At 46.0% G+C, this 25,283-nt stretch overlaps 1 protein-coding gene across 3 annotated transcripts; it reads left to right on the top strand.

The window, feature by feature from the left end:
- Positions 1–1,240: 1,240 nt before the first annotated feature.
- Positions 1,241–21,318, top strand: GLE1 (GLE1 RNA export mediator). Of its 3 annotated transcripts, XM_056539020.1 has the most exons (17): positions 1,241–1,835; positions 1,957–1,988; positions 3,734–3,845; positions 3,915–4,040; positions 6,495–6,643; positions 6,737–6,797; positions 7,654–7,902; positions 9,502–9,724; positions 10,627–10,739; positions 10,840–10,909; positions 12,644–12,786; positions 14,052–14,242; positions 15,712–15,841; positions 17,177–17,281; positions 19,198–19,280; positions 20,998–21,061; positions 21,142–21,318. In XM_056539020.1, exons 1-17 carry the CDS (start codon positions 1,746–1,748, stop codon positions 21,208–21,210), a joined length of 2,010 nt encoding a protein of 669 aa, XP_056394995.1. In that variant the 5' UTR covers positions 1,241–1,745; the 3' UTR covers positions 21,211–21,318. The 3 variants fall into 3 exon arrangements, with proteins under 3 accessions (XP_056394995.1, XP_056394992.1, XP_056394993.1); XM_056539017.1 differs by lacking the exon at positions 1,957–1,988 and having other exon boundaries at positions 3,697–3,845; positions 6,737–6,830; positions 21,142–21,317; XM_056539018.1 differs by lacking the exon at positions 1,957–1,988 and having other exon boundaries at positions 3,697–3,845; positions 21,142–21,315.
- Positions 21,319–25,283: the final 3,965 nt, after the last annotated feature.

Below are 25,283 nucleotides of genomic sequence, written 5' to 3'. Positions count from 1 at the left end.
GGAGATGACTGTCTGGGTACGATGTTGGATGTACACAAGCAGGTTTCTATTCAGTAAAAGCAATCAGAGACTTTGAAAATGGTAACGAAGTACGTACTTTCGAGATCTCTGCTTGCAGTCAATGAATGGAAAGGTTTTTGTTTACTTCCAAAGGTTGGAAATCTGTCCTGATCGCTTGAACATGTTGGATGCAAACCTATAAGTTTCTATTTACTTAAAACAAGCAGAGATCTTGAAAATGTTAAAAAAGAAGAAAATAAAAGAGAAAATACATACATACTTTCAAGATATCTGCTTGCAGTCAAAAGATTTTTGTTAAAATTGTAAAAATAAATAAATAATACTAATAATAATTTACTAAAAGCAGAGATCTTGAAAGAACAGTTAAAATATGAAATACCCACTTTCAAGATCTCTGCTTGCAGTCAATGAACAACACTTTGGGACTGTGTTTGAAGAATATTTAGGATATTATGTAAACAGGCATGTTTCTATTTAGCAACTGCAATCTCTCTGCTTGCTTATAGTGAACGGAAACATGCTTGTTTACAACCAATATGTTCCAGTTGAGCGATCAGGACAGGATTCCTGCCTCCTAAAAATTTTGCCATTCATTGACTGCAAGCAAAGTTCTTGAAAATGGAGGAGTACTGAAACGCAAATGACGCGTTTTTAATTCTTTGCCATTTTCAAGGTCTGTGCTTGCTCTTTTGTGAAGAACAGAAACACCTCATTTGTGTTTCAATTCGCCATTGACACGATCTCTGCTTGCAGTCAATGAATGGCAACATTCTTGTTTACACCCAGAGGCTGGAAAACCTGTCCTGATCTCTCAACCAGCTGTATGAGAGGGACGGACACTGGATGTAAGCAAGCAGGTTTCTATTCACTAAAAGCAAGCAGAGATGTGGAAAATGGCGAAGAACCCGAAACACAAAAGGATATTGGGAACTTGCGAATCTTTTTAGGATTCAGTGGCTGAGTTTATGACCAACCTGCGGCTAACTAGCTGTTGTGGAACTACAACTCCCATCATGCCCTGACAGCCGAAGGCTGTCAGGGCATGATGGGAGTTGTAGTTTCACAACTAAGATTCCCAGCACACTCTGTAGCTTTAACCTACAGATGCTGTGGAACTACAAGTCGCAGAATAACCACAGGTCAGGCTTAGGCAGAGACTAAAGCACAACAAACCGCAACCACTAGTAATAGCCTCATTCTTACCATTGGCGGCGCCATCGTCCTTGCCGATCCCCCCCTTCCCCACTACATACACCCCGATAGTCCCAGCTCTGCTCAGCTTTTGTTCCGGGACACGCCCCCCAGAACGTCCATTGGTTTGTTTAAAAGTCGTCCCAAGCCAACGAGGTTTGTGATTGGATAACAAAAAGGAAAAGGGGGCGGGTACTATGTAACGTCCGTTGCCCTGACAACACCCAGCCGCGACGCGTTCGGCTTCCTGCTTTTTATGGGAGTTTTTTTTTTTTCACGGAGTCACGTGATGGGTGACCCGGAAGTAGAAGGCGGAAAGGGTCCTGGGTGCACACCGTCTTATTATGTAGTGTGGATGGATTAGTCCCGGCTTTTAGCGACGCGTTCGGCTTCCTGCTTCTTATTTTTATTTTATTTCCCATGGAGTGACGTGACGGGTGACCCGGAAGTAGAAGGCGGAAAGGGTCCTGGGGTGCACACTGTCTTATCATGTTAGTGTGGATGGATTAGTTCCGTCTTTTTTAGGCGTTACTATGCCGGGCGATCTGGACTGGGAGGCCTTGGTGGCCATCAAGAATTCCTCTAAGGGGAAGCTGCAGTATAATAGAAAATGGAGCTCGGAGGTAACAACAATCATTTATAAGTATCTGACCCACCACTAGGGGGCACCATTATAAGGTGGCACTAAACTAATTTGACATGAAGTAGTTAACAAAATATGTTGTCTAACACAGCGCACCCTAGTCCATAAGGTTGTATACGGTATTGCTGTCGTCTCCAATATGCGAAGTTCCAGATGTCCAAAAACTACAACTCCCAGCATGCCAGGACAGCCATTGGCTGTCCAGGCATGCTGGGAGTTGTAGTTTTGCGATATCTGGAGGGTCCACGGTTTGAAAACCACTGTGAGTATTGTCTAAGCTCCTTACAGCCCCTCTGTGGTGTAAACGGATACGTTGCTCGTTGGGTTCTGTGCAGTGTACCCTGAAGAAGTGGCTACTAACAGAAACCCGTTGGCAAAAGTGAAATTCAGTGTATCTTATGTGAAGTGGTGCCGTACCCTATAGCCACATCAGCAAACTGTTTTATTCAGTTTATTTACAGGAGGTATTCCCTATAGGCACCTGCAAAGTGTATACAGAATTACCCATGATTCATTTGAACTGTAATAATACAGCTCCGTTTGGCCTTTAATACCACACATAACATGCTGAAAGTGTTACTTCTGCCAAGCAAGCTACTCAGCGCCCCGACGTGGTGTAAACAGATACTTCGCCGGCTGGTCGTCTTCAGTTTTCCCTGAAGAAGTTGCAAGTAACAGAAACCCAATGGAAGAAGTGTAATTATTCAGTGTATCTATCTGAAGTGGTGTCATACCCTATATCCACATCAGTAAACGGTTTATATTCAATGTATAGGTTGTATTCCCCATAGGGACACCTGCAAATTGTATATTACCCACAATTCATTCACAGGGATTGTAATGTAAGTATTATGAAGAGTGGTTTTTATATGTTGGGGTTGCCCTTTTTTATTGATAGGTTTTGGGTGTGTTTTAATCTAAATACCCATAAAAAGTATATATATATTTTTTTTTTATGGCACTTCACAATTTTTGGTCGTATGATTTTTTAGATTTTTTGACAGCACCTAAATACAGCAACAAAAAATTGGGGACTGAACTGGAATTCCAATATAGGTGCCGCACTTACATTTAAGAGAAAAAGAGGAACCCTAGATACAGGTTAACACTTAAATGGGCAATGTCATTAAACCTAATTTTTGCTATTGCACTCCTTATGGTAAATAAAAAATCTTTCTAATGTACTTTGTTGTTTTAAAAAAAATTTGACGTTTCTATGTTTTATTTGTGTTTAAAAAAGCTGCCACTAGGTGTCTCCCTACTTGTACAGACCACATTCCCCCCCCGCCCCCCCCCCCCTCTCCCCCCATCTCTTGCACAGACTTTGTACTCCTGCTGGCCTGGCAGAAGTCCATCATCAGAGAAAAAATGCAGTCCGAAGTGCTGTGGGGGTTGGGGGTGCAGTGCAGCGTGCAGCCTTAGCCAATCATAGCTCATCTCACACTGAACTGCTCTGCGCTGTGTGTCTGCGAATCTGACTGAGACTGAGCAGAAAATACAGAGTAATATCAAGGTAGAAAACTAAAAAATAATAAAAATAAAGGTGGGGGGTGTTTTATCATGAGCTGGGAGGATTATAAAATTTAACAAGATCTTGAAAGGTACTATTTAAAGGGATACTTTGCCCCTTTAAGTGTCAAAGATAGGGGATAAGATGTCTGGTCCAGCCACTGGGACCCACACTGAGTCGCCCCTTATTCCCCCTTCTACCCACCCTCGCCCTCTCTGCGCTAGCTCTGCACTCAAATGGGGGAGCATGGACCATTGATCTGTCATTCATTCAGGTGCTAATAACTGTTCCTTCTGGTAACATCCCTCCCCTTCTTGTCTGTGTTTATTAGGATGCTCTGGGTATCGAGTCTGTGGTGGCGCTGTCTGATACTCCGCCTGGGTACTGGATAATATCAGCTGCAAAAAATCGGACAGCACTCTCGTGGAGACCGCACTCCCGCTGCAGGATGACCCCGCGCCCGTCACACGCAAAGACTCTGTAAGCGGATCCGTATCTTTGGTTGTCCGGCCATCAAACCATCTTGATCTCACCAGCCTGTCTTTACAGGATAAGCGGCACTCCGAACTGTCGCCTAAAGAAACCGCGACGCCGTCAAAACCACGGCTGGCCAAAGCAATGGAAGTTCAAGGCAGCATATTGTTGTTTGAGAAAGCCCACAAGATGAAAGCGCAGGTCAGTCCTTAGGAAGATTTATTGATTACGGAGCTCCCCTTTAAAGGGACCCAGTCGTTCGTTTCATGCTGCCTGAAACACAGGCCGTGTGAAAGGTGGTCGTGAAAATTGCGTAGATTGGCGTTTCTTAACCAGGGTGCCTCCAGCTGTTGCAAAACTACAACTCTCAGCATGCCCGGACAGCCAACGGCTGTCCGGGCATGCTGGGAGTTGTAGTTTTGTAACAGCTGGAGGCACCTTGTTCTGGGAAACTTCAATAGATTATGTGCCCTATAGATTTGATATACTTAAATGGGCACCATCACCAACCCCTTTTTTTTATTTTTATTTTATTTTTTTTTTAGATGGAGATGTAGTACTTATGTACTACAATATATATCCATTATTTATTTATTTATTTTTTTGTTTAAAATATTTTATTTTACATTTGAAAACCGGCCACTAGGGGTCTCCCTCCTAGTTGCCGGCTGCAGCCTGACGTGACTTCACAGCTGAATTTGGACCAATGCCGCAGGGCAATCGGTCCTAATTCAGTCAGTCAACCTGCGCTCGCTCCCTGCCTGTCAATCAGACAGGCGGGAGTGAGGGCTTGTGAACGCCGGGGCTTCACGCAATGGCTCACTGGCCTCGCGCGCAGCCCATCCCCCGCCCCTGGCAGGGATATCTTGCACGGCAAAGTCGGCGATGCTCCTAAACTTCTCTTCCCTGGATAGCACATGATCTGCTAAACAGGGAGGAGGAGAGCCCCGGAGCAGCTTGCCTTGCTATTGGCCGCTGATCTATGCGCGCTTCCGACAGGAGCGCAGCATAGATGAGGTGAGGGCAAGAAGTCGGCACCCAGCAGGCTTCAGTGACATCGCGCCTGCTAGGGGAAGTCTGCTTCCGGCAGCAGAAGAGAAGACCTTTATAAGGTAGGAAACAATTTTTAAAAGGCAGGGAGGGGGTTAGGGATAGATTAACAAAGTAGGGACAGAAAAAAATAATTAAGATGGTGGGAGTTACTCTTTAAAGGGGTACTCCGCCTCTAGACATCTTACACCATACCCATAGGATAGGGGATATAATGCCTGATCGCTGAGGGGTCCGGCCGCGATCGGACATCTTATCCACCATCCTTTTGAATAGGGGATAAAATGTCTAGGGGAGGAGTACCCCTTTTACAGTGTACCTATTATGATGAGCACACAGGATACGTGTGTAGTAGTATTACTCAGTCCCCATCACTTTAGTTTGGCTCAACTGCAATATCGTTCTCAACCTATGCACAGGTGTGGGGCAGTTTGTAAAAGATAGCCGCCATGTTTTTTCTAATCCTGAACTACCTACAACCAAACGATTTGTTCAAAAAAAAAATTTCAGCAATATCTGTTTTGGGGAAAGCTGGGTGATGACCAAAGCGGCTGCCATTATGGGCCCCCACAGTGGTTGACACCCTACTTTTTCTAATAATCTTTTCTATTTCCTATAATGCTGGGGAAAATGTTGAAATCAAATATCACCTTGCATGCGGAACAGACTGCGTGATATACTGTCATACCAATAGATCGGTGTTTCTCAATCTAAGTGACTCCAGCTGTTGCAAAACTACCACTTACAGCATGCCTGGACAGCTGTTGTTGTTTTGCAACAGCTGAAGGCACCCCGGTTGGGAAAACGCTGCAATAAATTATGTGCCCTCAGATTGAATAGGTTCGAGATACTTAAATGGTTACTCCGCCCCATGACATCTTTTGCCCTATCCATAGGCTGTTCTATCCATGCCTGATCTTGGGGGGGGGGGGGGGGGGGGGGGGGGGGGGGGGGGGGGGGGGGGGTCCAGCCGCGATCAGACATCTTATCCCCTATCCTTTGAAAAGGAGTAAGATGTCTAGGGGTGGGGTACCCCTTTAAGTATCTCAAACCTATTCAATCTAACGGAGGGCACATAATCTATTGCAGTATTTCCCCAAACAGGGTGCCTCCAGCTGTTGCAAAATTACAACTGTTGCTGAACCACACACAATCAGACATCTTATGCCTTATCCTTTGGATGGGAGAAAAGGTGTCAAGTGGTTGGAGTACCCCTGCAAGATCACGGGGGTCTCCAGCGGCAGGACCACCGCGATCAGGCATCTTATCCCCTATCCTTTGGATAGGGGATAAGATGTCTAAGCGCCGGAGTACCCCTTTAAAGTGTACCTGTTATCCTGCCGCAGCTCATCATATGTTTAAATGTCCCCCGAAATCTTATACTCCGAGACTGCTGCGATCAGAAGTCATTCTGGAAGTCCCATTGACTTGTATAGGGCTTCCAGCATGTAAGTCCTCGCTCCCCTTGCACACCTACCTGTATACATAAGTATTGCATCAAGTCATTTAGTACCTAAGAGAGAAGTCAGCTGCAACCCACATGGGATAAGAAGATAGAAGTTGCCCACGCCAAATAATCTGTAAAGTGTTTCCTCTATTTTTAAGGAAAAAATGCAGGCGCGGCTCGACATGTGTAACCAGTTCAGCAAATCCATAGCGGAGAAGTCTGTGGAGCAGCTGAAGCGCTTCGATGAGATGATGGAGCTGAAGCAGAGACAAGAGAAGCATCAGCTGCTGGAACAACTGGAGCAGAGGTGAGGGAGGACTGAGCTGCCATTGACTACAGTGTCCTATATCATATGGGATGGGGAGGTCACTAATGTCTTTACTGTCGTCTTTTCCTAAAGCTCTAAGGAGGTCTTGGGACAGCAAGAAAAACTAAAGGAGGAACATCGTCATAGAGCGAAGGTCAGCGTCATGTCACGGGCCTGGAATCCCAATGTATTGTGTGAATTTTGCGAGTGACCTATGATAAAGGGAAAGGTCCAGAGATAAGTGGCGGTAGAACAGCAATGTGCCATTGTAGGGGACCGGTTTCCTTTATCTTCCTGTGATATAGTGGCAAAAAATGCTGGTCCATGTCTCTTCCTGACCGCCCTTTTGTCTGTAGTCAGGAACAGTCGGAGCGGCTAGTCCAGGATTCTGTAACGCCCCCCGAGGCCACACCGCACCTGTCCGGCTACGTCAGCACTTGGCCTGTTATTGACGCACAGGGCCTCCTCAGCACGTGCGCCATTCATCGTCTACTATGGCGTGCCTAATATGTTTCTGCCAGCGCTCACTCCCTATGCCTCCCAGCTCTGCACGCCTGTCCAAAGGATAGGGGATAAGATGGCAGATCGCAGGGGTCCCACCGCTGGGGACCCCCGCAATCTCAGTGCAGCCCCCAGCATTCTGTGCCGGGGCGCTGCTTCAGAGACAGGGACATGACGTCACAGCCACGCTCCCTAGTGCCGCGCCACGCGCCCTCCATTCATGTCTATGGGAGGGGACGTGACGGCCATCACATATAAAGCCGGAATACCCCTTTAAGTTTAGCTACCCACCCAGGGGACTACTTATGGGGCCGGCAGGGGACACTTATAAACTTCATATCCTCACCATCCCTGCGAGCAGCAACGTTTCCCTGGGATAGTGGTGATGACGACGATTTTACCATATTTAATGCATTGCCATGTGTTATATATGGTAAAATCTTATGCTTGGTTCCCTGATTTACTTGACTGTATTTGATCTGTAACCCATATTTTCCGATCCCCCTCAGCTTGTGACTTTGAAGCTTCGTGAAGCAGAGCAGCAACGCCAACAGGAAATGGAACGCGTCCGGCAAGAGGAAGGGCGCGAGAGGATGCGCCGCCTGTGCACTGTGCAGCAAGAAGTGCTGCAGCTTGTTCAGAAAATTCAAGTGGACTACAAGCAACAGGAATCCCTGCGTGTGGATCTCTCTGCTTATGGCCACCGAGGGAACCAAATATGTGGCATTCTATCCTCTGTTGTTCGCTCTAGTAGTGAGGTAAAATAAATTCTCAGTCCATTCCTCTAGCGCAGTGTTTCCCATCCTGGGTGCCTCCAGCTTCTGCAAAACTACAACTCCCAGCATGCCCGGACAGCCGAAGGCTGTCCGGGCATGCTGGGAGTTGTAGTTTTGCAGAAGCTGGAGGCACTGTGTAGTAGTATTGTCTTAAAGGGGTACTCCGCCCCTAGCATCTTATACCCTATCCAAAGGATTGGGGATAAGATGTCAGATCGCCGGGGTCCCGCTGCTGAGGACCCCCGGGATCTCCGCTGTGGCACCCCGCCATCATTACTGCACAGAGCACACTTGCTCTGTGCGTAAAGACCGGCGATACAGGGGCCGGATCATCGTGACATCACGGCCCGCCCCCTCAATATAAGTCTATGGGAGGGGGCGTGGCGGCCATCACGCCCCCTCCCATAGACTTGCATTAAGGGGGCGGGCCATGACTTCACGAGGGTGCAGAGCCTTGATGTCACAATGATCTGGCCCCTGTATCGCCGGTCATTACGCACAGAGCGAGTCTGCTCTGTGCAGTAATGATAGCAGGGTGCCGCAGCGGAGATCCCGTGGGTCCCCAGAAGCGGGACCCTGGCAATCTGACATCTTATCCCCTATCCCCTTTGGATAGGGGATAAGAAGCTAGGGGTGGAGTACCCCTTTAAGACAATACTATAGAGTAGTGTTTTCCAACCACAGTACCTCCAGCTTCTGCAAAACTACAACTCCCAGCCTGCCCGGACAATCTAGGGGCGGAGTACCCCTTTAAAATACAGCTGCACCCTTACTACCGATATAATTTACACGCACACTCATTAAAACCTTCACTCCCTCCCCCTTCAAAAATGTTGTCAGCTATTTCTCCCGATCCCGCTCGTACAGATATGCTCGGGCAGACAGTAGGAGAACCTCTGCCAGACACTCCTGGCGGTGGCTTATTACCCTCAAGTACAAAAGAATTGAGCATAGTGAAACTGCCCACTACTTCTTCTCCTCCCTGGCTTCTGCCATTGATGTTGGGGCACACCAGGCCCATAAAATGGCACTTCTGATCATATTGAAATTGGCTGGTCCGGTGGACATTTATAGGTGTAGGGGCCCCATTTTGCAGTCCATACTATAATTTACTACAAAACAGACAAAATGGAGCGCTCCATGGTGCAATAAATAACCTATGTGGAAACGCTAGTAATGATAGAGCGCTTACCAATGTTAGTTGTGCAAGTGCCAGCACAACTTGGATAATAGCATGAAACAGATGCCTCTGCTGCCGCTCCACAATATAAGCAATCTAAAACCAACGACCTCCAGACCAGTGGATGATAGGTCGCTGAGGGACCAGGCAACAGTTGAAGCAATCGGCTTTTATTCCCAACATGCAACGCGTTTCGCGCTAGTGCGCTTCATCAGGCATCCATGCCTGATGAAGCGCACTAGTGCGAAATGCGTTGCATGTTGGGAATAAAAGCTGATTGCTTCAACTGTTGCCTGGTCCCTCAGCGCCCTATCATCCACTGGTCTGGAGGTCGTTGGTTTTATAGTACTATAATTTAGACAGCCAGAACAATCCTGATCTGAGTTTCTTCTCCTCCGCAGAGAGGTTTCCCTACACAGGATGATGTGAGTCTTGGGGAGCGCTCCCTGCAGGAGATGCAGATGTTGGCGAGCACCATAGAGAAGGAATTGGCTGCAGCCGAACAGAGGAAGAAGGCGGAGGAAGAAGCTGCTAAGCAGGCACTACTACAACAACAGCAGCAGCAACAGGCAGTGCCACAGAGCCCAGCTCCAGCGCAGGACCGGAGGCAAACTAAACAAGAAGGCAAGTGCTCTACAAACTAAAGGGTTGTAACAACCAGACTTTCCTGGCTACGGCCAAGCAGTATGTGTCCTGTTGGCTTCTTAGTCACAGCCAAGCAGAGACAAACAGACCTCAGAATGTTATGGGTGATTATAGGAGGTTTCCAGTTTAGTCATGGTAGAGAATAAGTGTTGCGTTACAGCCCAAACGTTCCTGGATGAGTGCAAGTGAGGGTTCCCTGAGCGAGCCATCACTTACACTAGTTTCCGAGGGTGGGGGCCAGAGGAAGGGTAAGTAGATGAGCCTTTTCTGGAGATCGAGAGGCGTTCCAGCGGTCGGATCCCTTGCAATCAGAAACTTATCCCGAGTTCCCTGGAGTACCCCTTTGATGTCATGTGACAGCAGTTCTTAGATGAAACTTGAACATGAGGCCCTCTCTGACACTTATAATTAAGATATGTCCCCAGGAGGTAGTTAGGACCTCCCCACCTCAAATTAAGTAGAACCCCCAATTAGGTAGGTGGGGAATCCCCCTATTAGGTAGAAGCCCCCAGTTGGTAGGTATGTGTGTAATTCTATGTGAGAGATGCAGGGTTCGGCTGTCTCCGCACTTCCATAGAGATACATGGAGAGCGGGGTGCGGGGATCAACAAGCTCCATTCCCGGAGCTTGTTGATCCGGTCCCAGCGGTCTGACCCTCCCGTCATCTATTACTTATCCCCTATCATTTGGATAGGGGATATGTATTTATACACAGTAGGTCTCATTTAACAAGCTCTGGTAAAATGAAAGCTTAGCTGGGATTGGTTAATATGGGCAAGTTAACTCCAGTTTTTGGTCTGTCAGATTGGCCCAGATTATCAATGTTTTTATATGAACATGAAACTCCTTATTAACAAAGGTCCTTTTTTTTTTTTTTTTAGGACTCCAGAAAAAGGCTTCAAAGGGCACATTGGAAACCTTTCTGCAGCTGCAGAAGGTATTGGAGAGGTGTGAGAATGCCTGTGAAGACCTGTCAACAAGCAAAGACCCAAAGGTATCTGAAGTCGTCTTTTTATGTGTTTTTGTTTTTTTTCCATTCCTAATCAATGCTTTGCTGTCCTTTTTATCTACTATAACTTTACGATCTCTTCCAGATAAAAAAGATCAGGGCTGATTTTCAGAGGGCGGTTAACATCCCTGTCAGCCAGATATCCAGCGTATCAGGTGAGTTTTTACCATTACAGTCATAGGTGAAGTATGTAAAGGGATATGTACACAGTACACGACTACGACTACACAGTGATGGTTATGTTCTAAATGAAGTAGAAGTGTAACATTACCACAACACAACCTTCCAGTCATGTGAAGGTAATGCAATACTTTCACCATGTAAGTCATGGTTGGGAAACACTGTAAGTAATCAGAGGCTACCATGTACAGTTGTCCCGCAACATACGATGGTAATCCGTTCCAAACGGACCATCGTTTGTTGAAACCATCGTATGTTGAGGGATCCGTGCAATGTAAAGTATATGATAGTGGTCTACAACTTGCGGACCTCCAGATATTGCAAAACTACAACACCCAGCATGCCCGGACAGCCGTTGGCTGTCCGGGCATGCTGGGTGTTATAGTTTTGCAACAACTGGAGGTCCGCAAGTTGTAGACCACTGTTAGAGAAAGTTGTACTCGCCTGTCCTCGCCGCTCCGGACCGTCACCGCTGCCCGGGATGTCACCTTCCATCGCTGTCGCCGTGTCCCCGACGCTCCGGCAAGGCCTCTGCTTCCCCGGCATCTTCGCTCTCCGTCACCGCCATCACGTCGCTACGCACGCCGCTCCTATTGGATGACGGGACGGCGTGTGCAGCGACGTGATGACGTCGATGGAGAGTGCCGACGATGCAGAGGATCCCGAAGAGGACGCACCGGAGCCCCGAGGACAGGTAAGTGATCGTCAGCGGACCACACGGGGCACTGTAAACAGCTATCCGGTGGCAGCTGAAGCAGTCTGCGCTGCCGGATAGCGGTTATGCGATGGCCCCGACATACAAAAGCATCATATGTTGATGCTGCCTTCAACATGCAATGGCCTCTGAGAGGCCATCGCATGTTGAAATTATCGTATGTCGGGGCCATCATAGGTCGAGGGGTCTAAATCTTAGAGGTTCTGCTGTTTAGGTATATTCCACGAGAGGAAGAGCAGGTTTCTTACTGAAGTTGCCATAACTCTGTCCAAAGTGATATACAGATAAGACAGAAAAAAGCCGGTTTTGCGGAGGCGCTGCACAAGAACATGAAGCGAGGACTCGAGCAGCACAGGACAATAAAATGCTTTTATTGGTATAGTAGGGACAACGCGTTTCGGAATGAACTCATGCCTTCCTCAGGTCCACTTACAATGCCCAAGAAAATGCTTGTTATGGTACTGTAGAGCTGGGTAGAGGTACTGTGTGCGTCTGTCTGACCAGACCGGCAGCAGCACAGACGCACACAGGACCTCTACCCAGCTCTACAGTACCATAACAAGCATTTTCTTGGGCACTGTAAGTGGACCTGAGGAAGGCATGAGTTCATTCCGAAACGCGTTGTCCCTACTATACCAATAAAAGCATTTTATTGTCCTGTGCTGCTCGAGTCCTCGCTTCATGTTCTTGTGCAGCGCCTCCGCAAAACGGGCTTTTTTCTGTCTTATCTGTCTACCATTACTATTGACCCCCATTACTGGGGTCCGATACTGGTAGGAACGCAGCAGCCAACTTGCGCCATCGACCCTACCCTTGCTTATCGCCGCACCAACCAACCCACTGTTGTACAAGGTGGGTATCTTACTGTGGTGTGGTGAAGGGCACACACCAGCAGATACCCCTCATCAGGGAGCACCCCCTGTGTTTTTTTTATTTTTTTTAATCCTTCTCCAAGCATCCAAAGTGATATAACATTGTCTTTTAACTTCTTCAGGGTCTCATGTGAAGAGCACATTTGACAAGATTAATAATTTCCTGATGGGAAAACCCACTGTCTCTGCTGGGCAAACCATCCTTCTATCTCAGCATCCCCTAGGTCTGGACTTTGCTTGTCTGAAGTTGGCAGGAAAGTTAGTGGTGAGTAGTTCAATGGGAGAAGCTCATGGATTGTGAGAAAAAAAAAACTTAAAGGAGGGCTAATGTATGGAGTGTAAACTTAGGCTTCTTTCACACTGTAAATTTGCTCAGTTACAAATGGAGGTTAAAGGACAACTGTAGTGGAACACTTTTATATATGCCCGTGCCCGGGCCTCAAAAACAAACAAAATAAACGTATACATACCTTCCTACAAGCCCCCGTTGGTCCGGCACAGGCATCACGGTCCGGCAGTGCTGACCTCATTCCACTTCCTGGGGATGCCGCAGAGCCCTCAGCGTATCACCGGCCGCAGCGATGTCCCGCCCCGGCCTGTGATAGGCTGAGCCCACTGTCGTGTAAGAAGCCGGCCAGAGCTCCTTACATGACAGTGGGCTCAGCCTATCACAGGCCGGGGCGGGACATCGCTGCCGACGGTGATACGCCGACGGCTCTGCGGCGTCCCCGTCCCCAGGAAGTGCAGTTAGGTCAGCACTGCCGGACCGTGATGCCTGTGCCAGACCAACGGGGGCTCATAGGAAGGTATGTATAAGTTTATTTTGTTTGTTTTTGAGGCACTGGCATATATAAAAGTGTTCCACTACAGTTGTCCTTTTAATGGCTCTCTTTTTTTTTTTTTTTTTTATTTATTTATTTTTTAAAACTTTGTCTGCCATTAACGTCCATCATTGTAACAGAGCCTAACAGGAGTTATAATGGGAAAAGAGGATCCCATTCACTTGAATGGGATTGGGATTCCTCTAACATACGTTATAACTCCCATTATTGCGGCCGACGATAGCGGGAGAAAAAAGACGTGTTATGCACAAAATTTCCTCCCGCTATCTTCCGGACGTCTGTAACGGACATCACCTACCAGACGAAAACGGTAGTGTGAAAGGAGCCTTACCATAGCCTCTTGACAAAGCTACAGGAATGGCAAAACGTCGGGGTGGGTTGTGTTTGTGGTTATAACTGCAGTAGTGCTGTATCCCCCATACAAACATGCGATACAAAATAAGTTTATTAAATTATTGTAACCTTTTAATAATTCACATAACTCTGTATACAGCAGTGCCTCCAGCTGTGTCAAAACTACAACTCCCAGCATGCCCGGACAGCCTCTGGCTGTCCAGGCATGCTGGGAGTTGTAGTTTTGCAACAGCTGGAGGCATCCTGGTTGGGAAGCACTGCTGTATACAACAGTTTCCATTGCAGTGTTAACTTATCTAATCTAATTTAATGAACATTAGTCTTGTGCCTACAGAATCAAGGTGAAGAGGAAGTTGCTTCTCATCATGAATCCGCCTTTCCTATTGCTTCAGTGGCTTCTGCCTTATGGGAGCGGTATCCCATAGTGCGGGAACTTTTCCTTGCCAACCTGCACAAGAAGTGTCCGTACGCTGTTCCGTTTTACCCAACTTGTAGTGAAGACACCCCTCCGATGGAATATAAGAGGTAAGAACAAAGGGGGAGATTTAATAAAATCTGTGCAGAGGAAGAGCGGTGCAGTTGCCCATAGCAACCAATCAGAAAGCTTCAATTTTAAAAAGGCCTGTAAAAAAAGAATTTTTGGGTTGCTATAAGCAACTGCACCACTCTTCCTCTACACAGGTTTTGTTAGTCTTTATACAGCCCCGTATAACACGCATTTTTTATTTATTTTTTTCAGCTAAAATTTTTAGCTTAAAGGGGTACTCCGCACCCCTAGACATCTTATCCCCTATCCAAAGGATAGGGGATAAGATGTCAGATCACGGGGGTCCCGCTGCTGGGGAACCCCGATATCTCGGCTGCAGCACCCACCTGTACGGCTTCCACCTCACACCGGCAACGCTGGAGGCTTCGGATGCCGACCACAATGGCGGAAGAGCGTGACGTCGCGTCTCCGCCCCGTGTTACATCACGCCCCGCCCCCTCAATGTAAGTCTATGGGAGGGGGCATGACATCACGCTCTTCCGCCATTGTGGTCGGGATCCGAAGCCTCCAGCGTTGCCGGTGTGAGGTGGAAGCCGTACAGGTGGGTGCTGCAGCCGAGATCCCGGGGGTCCCCAGCAGCGGGACCCCCGCGATCTGACATCTTATCCCCTATCCTTTTGGATAGGGGATAAGATGTCTAGGGGTGCGGAGTACCCCCTTTAAAATCTATCTGCGTGTTATACACCGATAAACTATTTCTTACCCGCGTAAAAGCCGCTGCGGTTCAATGATTTAATTCGGCCGCTTTAAATCATGTAACTGCAGCGGCTTCTGCGGGGCCAGAGTCCCGCCTCTGACGCCAGATTCCCTCCCCATCCCCGACTTTCATATTTACCTTTCCTGGGGCGCGCTCCTGCAGGCTCAGATACCGCCGACGTCCTGCGCTGTCGAGTGACGTCCTCAACGCGACGTCACTCTTCATTGCACAGCGCAGGATGCCGCCGGAGCCTACAGGAACGCACCCCAGGACAGGTAAATATAAAAAAAAAATGGGGCGACGGTGGGACTCTGGCCCCGCAGAAGCTGCCCTACACGCACCCTCATTTTAACAAGGATTTTTGGTTAAAAAAAAACTTTTCCTTGGAAAAATGAGGGTGCGTGTTATAGGCCAGTGCGTGTTATACCCCTATAAGAGCCCCCGATAGTTACCACACACCTGCCACTGATGTCTTAGTGCCAGATACCACGGACACATCACAGGTCTATGGAGTCCAGACATCGATGGGTCAGGATGGAGGAGACCTTTACAGTACTAGGCAGGTGGTTTTTATATTATGGCAGTTCGGTGTATGGGCAATAAGCCACAACCATCTGAACACTTGTCGGATCTGTCTCCCCGCTCCTGTTCTGATGTATTCTCCACCATCTCTTCTACCTCCTGCGCATGTACATTGTGTTTTCAGATCATTTTAATATAATGTGATTTTTCATGGTTTTTGGCCTGTAGGTTGCTGGGATACAAGGTGAAGGACTCTGTGGTGGAAGAACAAGATAGCTTCCTGAAACGCATGTCCGGAATGATTCGGCTCTACGCTGCCATTATGCAAGTTCGCTGGCCTTTTGACTCACATCAGGGGGTGCGTGAAACTGGTCTTAGTGTCATTTCAAGCCTCTAAAGGGGTACTCTGCCCCTAGACATCTTATCCTCTATCCAAAGGACAGGGGATAAGATGTCTGATCGCGGGGGGTCCCGCCGCTGGATCTCTCCTGCAGCCCCTCCGTTCACGAGCTGCACAGAGTGAAGAACGCTCCATGGCTGATGACGGGCGATACAGGGGATGGAGGATCGTGATGTCACGGCCCCTCCCCCTCGTGCCGTCATGCTCCGCCCCTCAATACAAGCCTTTGGGAGGGGGCGTGGTACCCTTTTAATATGTCTGAATTTCCCATTGTCAATCATGCAATATTTTTATTTATGTATTTTTTTAATTTATTTATTTTATTTACATTTTATTAATTTTACTTAGTTATTTATTTATGTTTTATGTATGTTTTTTTATTTAGGTATTTATGTTACTACATAGGAAAGAATTCTTACTACAGCCAAACTTTATGGTCTATACACAGGTTACGTCATATTGCAGTGTTCCCCAACCAGGGTGCCTCCAGCTGTTGCAAAACTACAACTCCCAGCATGCCCGGACAGCCAAAGGCTGTCCGGACATGCTGGGAATTGTAGTTTTGCCACAGCTGGAGGCACCCTGGTTCTAGAACGCTGTCATATTGACCGGGTACCCTCCATTTGCAAGAATTTTTGTGCACTGGTTCATGTCACCCTCCATTAATCTGCAGGGGGTACAGAATAACTGAGCCTGTATACTTATCTTTTTCTGCATGTTCCATATGGGAGAGTGACCGTCCATCTGCTTCCACTTCCAGTACTTATCAGCTGATGTATGCTCCAGAGGAAGTTGTGTAGTTCTCTCCAGTGTGACCACAGTGCTCTCTGCTGACACCTCTGTCCATGTCAGGAACTGTCCAGAGCAGGAGCAAATCCCCATAGAAAACCTCTCCTGCTCTGGACAGTTCCTGACATGGACAGAAGTGTCAGCAGAGAGCACTGTGGTCACACTGGAAATAACTACACAACTTCCTCTGGAGCATACAGCAGCTGATAAGTACTGGAAGGATTAAGATTTTTTATATAGAAGTAATTTACAAATCTGTATAACTTTCTGGCACCAGTTGATTTGAAAAGCTTTTTTCTTCTCCAGAGTTCCCCTTTAATGTTAATATTATTTAGGGGACACAAGCAGCTGCTAGAAACCTTTTTTGAAGTTTTCACTTTTCATTCTTCTTAGTAAAGTACTTTGCTGTGGATAACACTAATGTATTGTACCAGCAATTTCAGAGTTTTCCTTTGCACCTTTTCCAATTCGGTAATATCCCCCCCTTTTTTTCCCCCTCCCTAGAACCACCCACATGGATTAAATCATGGATGGCATTGGTTGGCACAGACGGTGAATATGGAGCCACGGTCGGATATAACAGCCACCTTACTCTTTGATTTCTTGGAGGTAAGTGCTAGTAGAAATATCGCCATCATTTTACTTTATGACATTTAAATTACATGAAGTTTAGTTGTCATACTTTGGCGTTACGGTTATTCATGGGCATCTTATTGGGGGACACAGGTACTATGGGTATAGGCTGCTGCCAATAGGAGACCACCCAGACCTGGGATAATATTGATGGGCTATTAACCTTAGTCGACTGCATCCCTCTTTATTTTTTATTTTTTTCCCCTTCTTTTCTGCGTTGTCTATGCAGATTTCTCCTTTTACCTTTTATTGTGTTCCTTTTTTCGTGTGCCCGTCACTTGCTTTCCCAGGGATCGGAGAGGAATCCCCATCTCTTCTGTTGTTGGCTCCACTCATTAGGGTACCTTTTTGGCATTTTCAGCCCCCGTTAGCTCCATGTAAAAAAAATATATATCTATATATCTATATTATTATTATTATTATTATTATTATTATTATTATTATTATTATTATTAATAATAATATAAATTTTTTTTTTTGTGTACAGGGCCCTGCCACCATATCTGACTCTCCCTCCGAGACCTCATGCCCCCAGCAGGCCACTCCCACTTGGTTACTTATTATTCATGCTCTGTTTGTAACTGTAAATTTGCCTCTGGCCAACCCCAGCCTTACTACCCCTGATGATGCTGGCGATACTGCAAAACATGTTGGGCAGGCTTCTTTAGAAAGTCTTTACCGCCTTCTAGGTACCGATGTAAAAGCATACTCCACACGCTGATTTATCTTAGGATATCTGTATAGGGATGTTTGATAATTGTACAGTGTTTTAGGGGTGGGTCACTAGAGGTTTATACCCCCCTGGGCATTTTATTGGACCCAAGAGTTTAGTTTTGGTTAATTACCCTGGGATTCAGTCCATTTGGCATATGTTTAGAACTTGGGCAGTCTTCAGATCACCATGGAGGCTTTCTTTTGTTTAAATTTTCAACCAGTCCAAGTCCTTTACAAACTTTCCCCCTGAGACAATCCTGTCCAATCTTTCCCCCTGAGACAATCCTGTCCAATCTTTCCTCCTGAGACAATCCTGTCCAATCTTTCCCCCTGAGACAATCCTGTCCAATCTTTCCCCCTGAGACAATCCTGTCCAATCTTTCCCCCTGAGACAATCCTGTCCAATCTTTCCCCCTGAGACAATCCTGTCCAATCTTTCCCCCTGAGACAATCCTGTCCAATCTTTCCCCCTGAGACAATCCTGTCCAATCTTTCCCCCTGAGACAATCCTGGCCAATCTTTCCCCCTGAGACAATCCTGGCCAATCTTTTCTCCTGAGACAATCCTGGCCAATCTTTTCTCCTGAGACAATCCTGGCCAATCTTTCCCCCTGAGACAATCCTGGCCAATCTTTTCTCCTGAGACAATCCTGGCCAATCTTTCCCCCTGAGACGATCCTGGCCAATCTTTCCCCCTGAGACGATCCTGTCCAATCTTTCCCCCTGAGACAATCCTGTCCAATCTTTCCCCCTGAGACAATCCTGTCCAATCTTTCCTCCTGAGACAATCCTGTCCAATCTTTCCCCCTGAGACAATCCTGTCCAATCTTTCCCCCTGAGACAATCCTGTCCAATCTTTCCGTCTGCACTATAACCGATTATATCTGATTGTAGCAATATTGCTTATGTAGTGTTGTCATGTGACCATGTGGACCAGTTGATGAAGGCCACTGTGTGGTTTTGCACATGGCGACATTTCGTGTGTGTTAGTGAAATGATGCCATGTTCTTGTGCACAAGTGATATCTGCAGTCATGAGAGATGATCTCCTGTATAATATAAATAAAAAATAAATAAATATATATAATATATATATATATATATAGTCTGGGCTTCCTTTGTAGCTTTCTGCATCTTAGAAATGACGTCTTTTTGTTATGGTTTCCTTCTATACCTACAGGTTTGTGGCAACGCTATGATGAAGCAATACCAGGATCAGTTCTGGAAACTCCTAACGTTAATCCATGACCGGTATTTCCCAGAGTAAGTCTATAGGACTTTATACTACAAATAGTACAGAGAGGTTACAGGTGGCAAAAGGATGGCTCTGGATGTATCACACGCCCCCTCAATGCAAGTCTATGGGAGGGGGCGTGACGGCAGTCACGCCCCGTCCCATAGACTTGCATTGAGGGGGCGTGGCGTGACATCATGACCCCCCACAGCCCGCACCCAATGTTCGGAACAAAATATTCCGGTCAGTGGAGTACCCCTTTTAACCCCTTAACGACATAGGACGTAAATGTATATCCTGGTGCCCTGGTACTTTACCGCAGCAGGACGTACATTTCCACCCTATACATGACAGCGAGCACTATGGGGACTATTTAAGTGTAAAAAGGAAAAGAAAATTATAAAAAATAAAAGTGAAAAAATTATTAAATCCCCTCCGCCAATAAAGTAAATCATCCATTTTTCCCATTTTACCCCCAAAAAAGCGGTAAAAAAATAATTAATAAACACATTTGGTATTGCCACGTGCGTAAATGTCCGAACTATCAAAATATGTTATTGATCCCGTACGGTGAACGGCATAAACGTAGAAAAAAAAGTCCAAAATTGCTGCTTTTTTTTGTCACATAATATAAAAAATAATAATAATTTAAAGGTTAATATATGCAAATGGCGTATCAATAAAAAGTACAGATCACGGCGCAAAATAGGAGTCCTCGTACCGCCGCTTATACGAAAAAATGAAAGTTATAGGTCATCAAAATAGAGGGATTTTAATCACACTCATTTTGTTAAAAAAGTTTGAGATCTTTTTAAAGCGCAACAATAATAGAAAAGTGTGTAATCATGGGTATCATTTTATTCGTATTGACCCACAGAATAAATAAAACATGTCATTTTTACCATACATTGTACTGCGTGAAAGCAAAACCTTCCAAAAGTTGCAAAATTGCGGTTTTCTTTTCAATTTTCCCACACAAATAGTATTTTTTTTATTTATTTCGCCATACATTTTATGGTAAAGTGAGTGATGTCATTACAAAGGGACAACTGGTCACGCAAAAAATACGCCCTCATACTAGTCTGTGGATGAAAATATAAAAGGGTTTTATGATTTTTAGAAGTCGAGGATGAAAAAACGAAAACGCAAAAATAAAATGATCTGTGTCCTTAAGTCAGCTGTGTCATGCTTAGAGCTAAAGTGTCAAGAAGGCAGTGCTGAGCTGCAGCATGCATGCCTCCTCCCTCCACCACCTCTCTCTGCCTTGACTGATAGGCTTTGCTTCCAGCACTGAGCCCTGTCAATCAGTCAAGGCTTAAAGGGGAGGGAGGAGTTATGCAGGTTGCAGCTTAGCCCTGCCTTCTTGACACTTTAGCTCTAAGCATGACACAGCTGACAGATTTCCCTTTAACTTAAAAGGGTACTCCGCTGCTCAGCGTTTGGAACAAACTGTTCCGAACGCTGGAGCCGGTGCCAGGAGCTCGTGACGTCATAGCCCCGCCTCCTCATGCTGTCATGCCCCCCTCATTGCAAGTCTATGGGAGGGGGCGTGACGGCTGTCACGCCCCCTCCCATAGACTTGCATTGAGGGGGCGGGGCGTGACGTCACAAGCTCTCGACTCCAGCGTTCGGAACAGTTTGTTCCAGACGCTGAGCAGCGGTGTTTCCCTTTAAGTATTCTCTATAGACAACCATCTTTTTTACATCCAACTATTTTACATTTTTAATATTTTCTTTCTTTCACAGGATTGAGAAGATCACCACCAGTACAGAAATGGGGTCGGCTTCTCGACTCAAGCATTTCCTAGAGGCAAGTTGACTAGCTTGTAGCTAACGCGCACGGCGCGGATCTAGTACACGACTCACATTAAGGATTTTTATGTCTTTCAGGGAGCGATACGACGGAAGGATATCCCTTTACCCAAAGGATATTTATCAGCCTCATTCTGGAGGACGTGATAATGTTCAAGACTTTTTTGATATTTTATTTCTGTAAAATCTATTTCTACAATTATACATGGTGCGTACTGCCAATAAAATGTTGTTTTAAAAAAAAAAAATAATAATTACATGGCTCCTTCAGAATGTCGTATAAATAAGGGAGGGTGATCCCACTGCTTATTATTGTAGTATTAAGAGTTTGGTGTCCCTGTAGAATTTCAATGGATTTTTTTTTATTGATGGCCTATGCTCAGGAGTTGCTCTAATCTTAACCCCATCAGGACCAAGGGCGCCCCTTGCCCTGGTACTTAAGATTAAGGGTGTACCTGTACGCCCTGGTTCTGTCAAGAGCGGAGAACGGGTTAAAGTTGATTGCGGCGTCTGAAATGCCGGGTTAACGGTTTCGGTAGCTCATTGGAACTGATCGGGACGTCCGCTGTGAAATCGAGGGTCCCGATCAGCTGACTGGACAATGGGAGGGTCCTCACCTGCCTCCTCGCTGAGAACACTGATCAGTGCTATGCTATGGCACAGCATTGATCAGTATATGCAATCAGAAGATTGCATGTTGTATTCCCTGATGGGGGCAAAAAAAAAAAAAAAGTTAATAGGGGAATTAACACCTTCCCTAATAAGTTTGAATCACCCCCCCCCCCCCCCCCACTTTTCCCATTTTTAAATAATGTAAAAATAAATAAAATAATCATATGTGGTACCGCCACGTGCGTAAAATGTCCGACCTATTAAAATATAAGGTCAGTTAAACCGCACGGACGATGGCGTACACGTGGTAAAATACCAAAAAATTTGCACTTATATAGCCCTGTATGCGGAAAAATAAAGTTATAGAGGTCAGAAATGACAATTTAAAACATACTAATTTTGGTGCATGTAGTTCAAATTTTTTTAGAAAATAAGTCATAAAATAATGCCTCAAATGCGCATGGAGCTCTCTCTCTTCGGAGCCCTGTCGTATTTCAAGGAAACAGTTTAGGGCCACATATGGGGTATCTCCGTACTCGGGAGAAATTGCACTACAAATTTTGGGGGGCTCTTTCTCCTTTTACCCCTTATGAAAAGGAAAAGTTGGCATCTACACCAGCTTGTTAGTGTAAAAAAATAAAAAATAAATTTACACTAACATGCTGGTGTTGCCCCATACTTTTTATTTTCACAAGCGTTATAAGGAAAAAAAGACCCCCAAAATTTGTAACGCAATTTCTCCTGAGTACAGAAATACCCCATATGTAGGCATAAAGTGCTCTGCGGGCGCACAACAAGGCTCAGGAGTGAGAGCGCACCATGTACATTTGAGGCCTAAATTGGTGATTTGCACAGGGGTGGCCGATTTTACAGCGGTTCTGACATAAACGCAAAAAAATAAATACCCACATGTGACCCCATTTTGGAAACTACACTCCTCATGTAATGTAATAAGGGGTACAGTGAGCATTTACAGGAGCATTACAGGTGTCTGACAGATTTTTGGAACAGTGGTACGTGAAAATAAAAAATAAAATTTTTCATTTGCACAGCCCACTGTTCCAAAGATCTGTCAAACGCCAGTGGGATGTAAATACTCGCTGCACCCCTTATTAAATTCTGTGAGGGGTGTAGTTTCCAAAATAGGGTAACATGTGGGGGGGTCCACTGTTCTGGCACCGGCGCTAGCAGAGCACACGACGTCCACACATGGGGTATTTCCATACTCAGAAGAGATGGGGTTTCAAATTTTGGGGGGCATTTTGTCCTATTACCCCTCGTAAAAATTTAAAATTTGGGGGAAAACTTGCATTTTAGTGAAAAAAATATTATAATTTTCACATCCATCTTTAACGAAAAGTCGTCAAACACCTGTGGGGTGTTAAGGCTCACTGGACCCAATGTTACGTGCCTTGAGGGGTGTAGTTTCCAAAATAGTATGCCATGTGGGTTTTTATTTTTTTTATTTTTGCTGTTCTGGCACCATAGGGGCTTCCGAAATGTGACATGCCCCCAAAAACCATTTCAGAAAAACTCACTCTCCAAAATCCCACTGTCGCTCCTTCTCTTTTGAGCCCTCTACTGCGCCCGCCGAACACTTGACGTACACATATGAGGTATTTTCTTACTCAAGAGAAATTCGGTTACAGATTTTAGGAAGAATTCTCTCCTTTTACCCCTTGTAAAAATTCAATAACTGGGTCTACAAGAACATGCGAGTGTAAAAAATGAAGATTTTGAATTTTCTCCTTTAATTTGCTGCTATTCCTGTGAAACACCTAAAGGGTTAACACACTTAGTGAATGTCATTTTGAATACTTTGTGGGGTGCAGTTTTTATAATGGGGTCATTTGTGGGGCATTTCGAATATAAAAGCCCTTCAAATCCACTTCAAAACAGAACTGCTCCCTGAAAAATTTTGATTTTGAAAATTTTGTGAAAAATTGGAAAACTGCTGCTATATTTGAAGCCCTCTGGTGTCTTCCAAAAGTAAAAACATGTCAACTTTATGATGCAAATATACAGTAGACATATTGCATATGTGAATCAATATATAATTTATTTGGAATATTCATTTTCCTTATAAGCAGAGAGCTTCCAAGTTAAAAAATGCAGAATTTTCAATTTTTTCATCAAATTTTTGAATTTTTCACCAAGAAATGATGCAAGTATCGACAAAATTTTACCACTAACAAAGTAGAATATGTCACGAAAAAACATTCTCTGAATCAGAATGAAAGGTAAAAGCATTCCAGAGTTTATTAATGCTTGAAGTGACAGTGGTCAGATGTGCAAAAAATGGCCGTGCCCTACAGTGAAAATTGGCTGGGTCCTTAAGGGGTTAAAGGGGTACTCTGCCCCTAGACATCTTATCCCCTATCCAAAGGATAGGGGATAAGATGTCTGATCGCGGGGGTCCCTCCACTGGGGACCCCCGTGATCTCGGCTGCGGCACCCCGCCATCATCACTGCACAGCGACTGATGTGACTGATGGGCGATACAGGGGCTGGAGCATTACGACGGCAGCCACGCCACCTCCCATAGACTTTTATTGAGGGGGCGGAGCTGTGACATCACGAGGGGGCAGAGCAGTGACATCACTATGCTCCAGCCCATGTGTCGCCTGTCATCAGTCACAGAGCAAGTTCGGTGTGCAGTGATGATGGCGGGTTGCCGCAGCCGAGGTCACGGGGGGTCCCCAGCGGCAGGACCCCTGCGATCAGATATTTTATCCCCTATCCTTTTGGATAGGTGATAAAATATCTAGAGCCAGAATACCCCTTTAAGAGGTCAAATCAGTGGCCACTGGTGTTATGAATAAAACTGTGTCCCTGTAACTGAATGTGACTCCTACAGTGATTGGCTATGCAGACACTGTTTTCTCCATCCCCGCTACCTTCTCGCTCTCTCACCCCGGGACTGGACATAAGTTTTCTCCATCCCTGCTCTGGGGACGCAGACAGGACACAAGTTGGAAGAGCGCTCCACAACCTTTCTCCCAGCTGCCCGCTAGCTGTGGCATAACTACAGCGCCTAGCATACCCTTACAGTGAGGGCACGCTGGAGGTTGTAGTCTTGCAATAGCGGAGGGGGAACAGAGCGACATGGAGGAGCGGAGCCGCCAGGTGAAGGAGGAAGAGCCAAGTCCCAGGACCGGAGCGCCTGACAGGAGCCATAACTGACAGGAGCGGCGCGCAGGCGCAGATGTTCTACGGGCTCCCGAGCGGCCCACACTGCCCTCTCTGGCCAACTGCGCGGGATACTTTTTCTATTGTCATGAAGCCACGCCCACTATACTTTATATACTTTTACCACGCCCACACGGGTCATGTGATGACTGAGGAATGAAACTCCACTAAGTGTGCGGGGATTTCTGGGGGATTTTATTCATAGAAGATTGTGGATCAGTATCGTCACTTTTATATGTGTCCTCTAAATATAAATGTATATCCACTAGGGGGGTGCATAGAAGTATTGGGACTCCCATAGCACAAGGGTCTCCAAACTGTGGATCCCCATATGTTGCAGAATTGCAATCTCCCAGGTGTGGTTTTGCAGTATTTGATTCCAACCCCTCCGCTATGTAGTTTACCCCATGTAGGTAGAT

This window comes from Hyla sarda, chromosome 9 (assembly GCF_029499605.1).
Source record: "Hyla sarda isolate aHylSar1 chromosome 9, aHylSar1.hap1, whole genome shotgun sequence".
NCBI classification, from domain to species: Eukaryota; Metazoa; Chordata; class Amphibia; order Anura; family Hylidae; genus Hyla; species Hyla sarda.
This window is presented reverse-complemented; position numbering and strand designations above follow the sequence as displayed.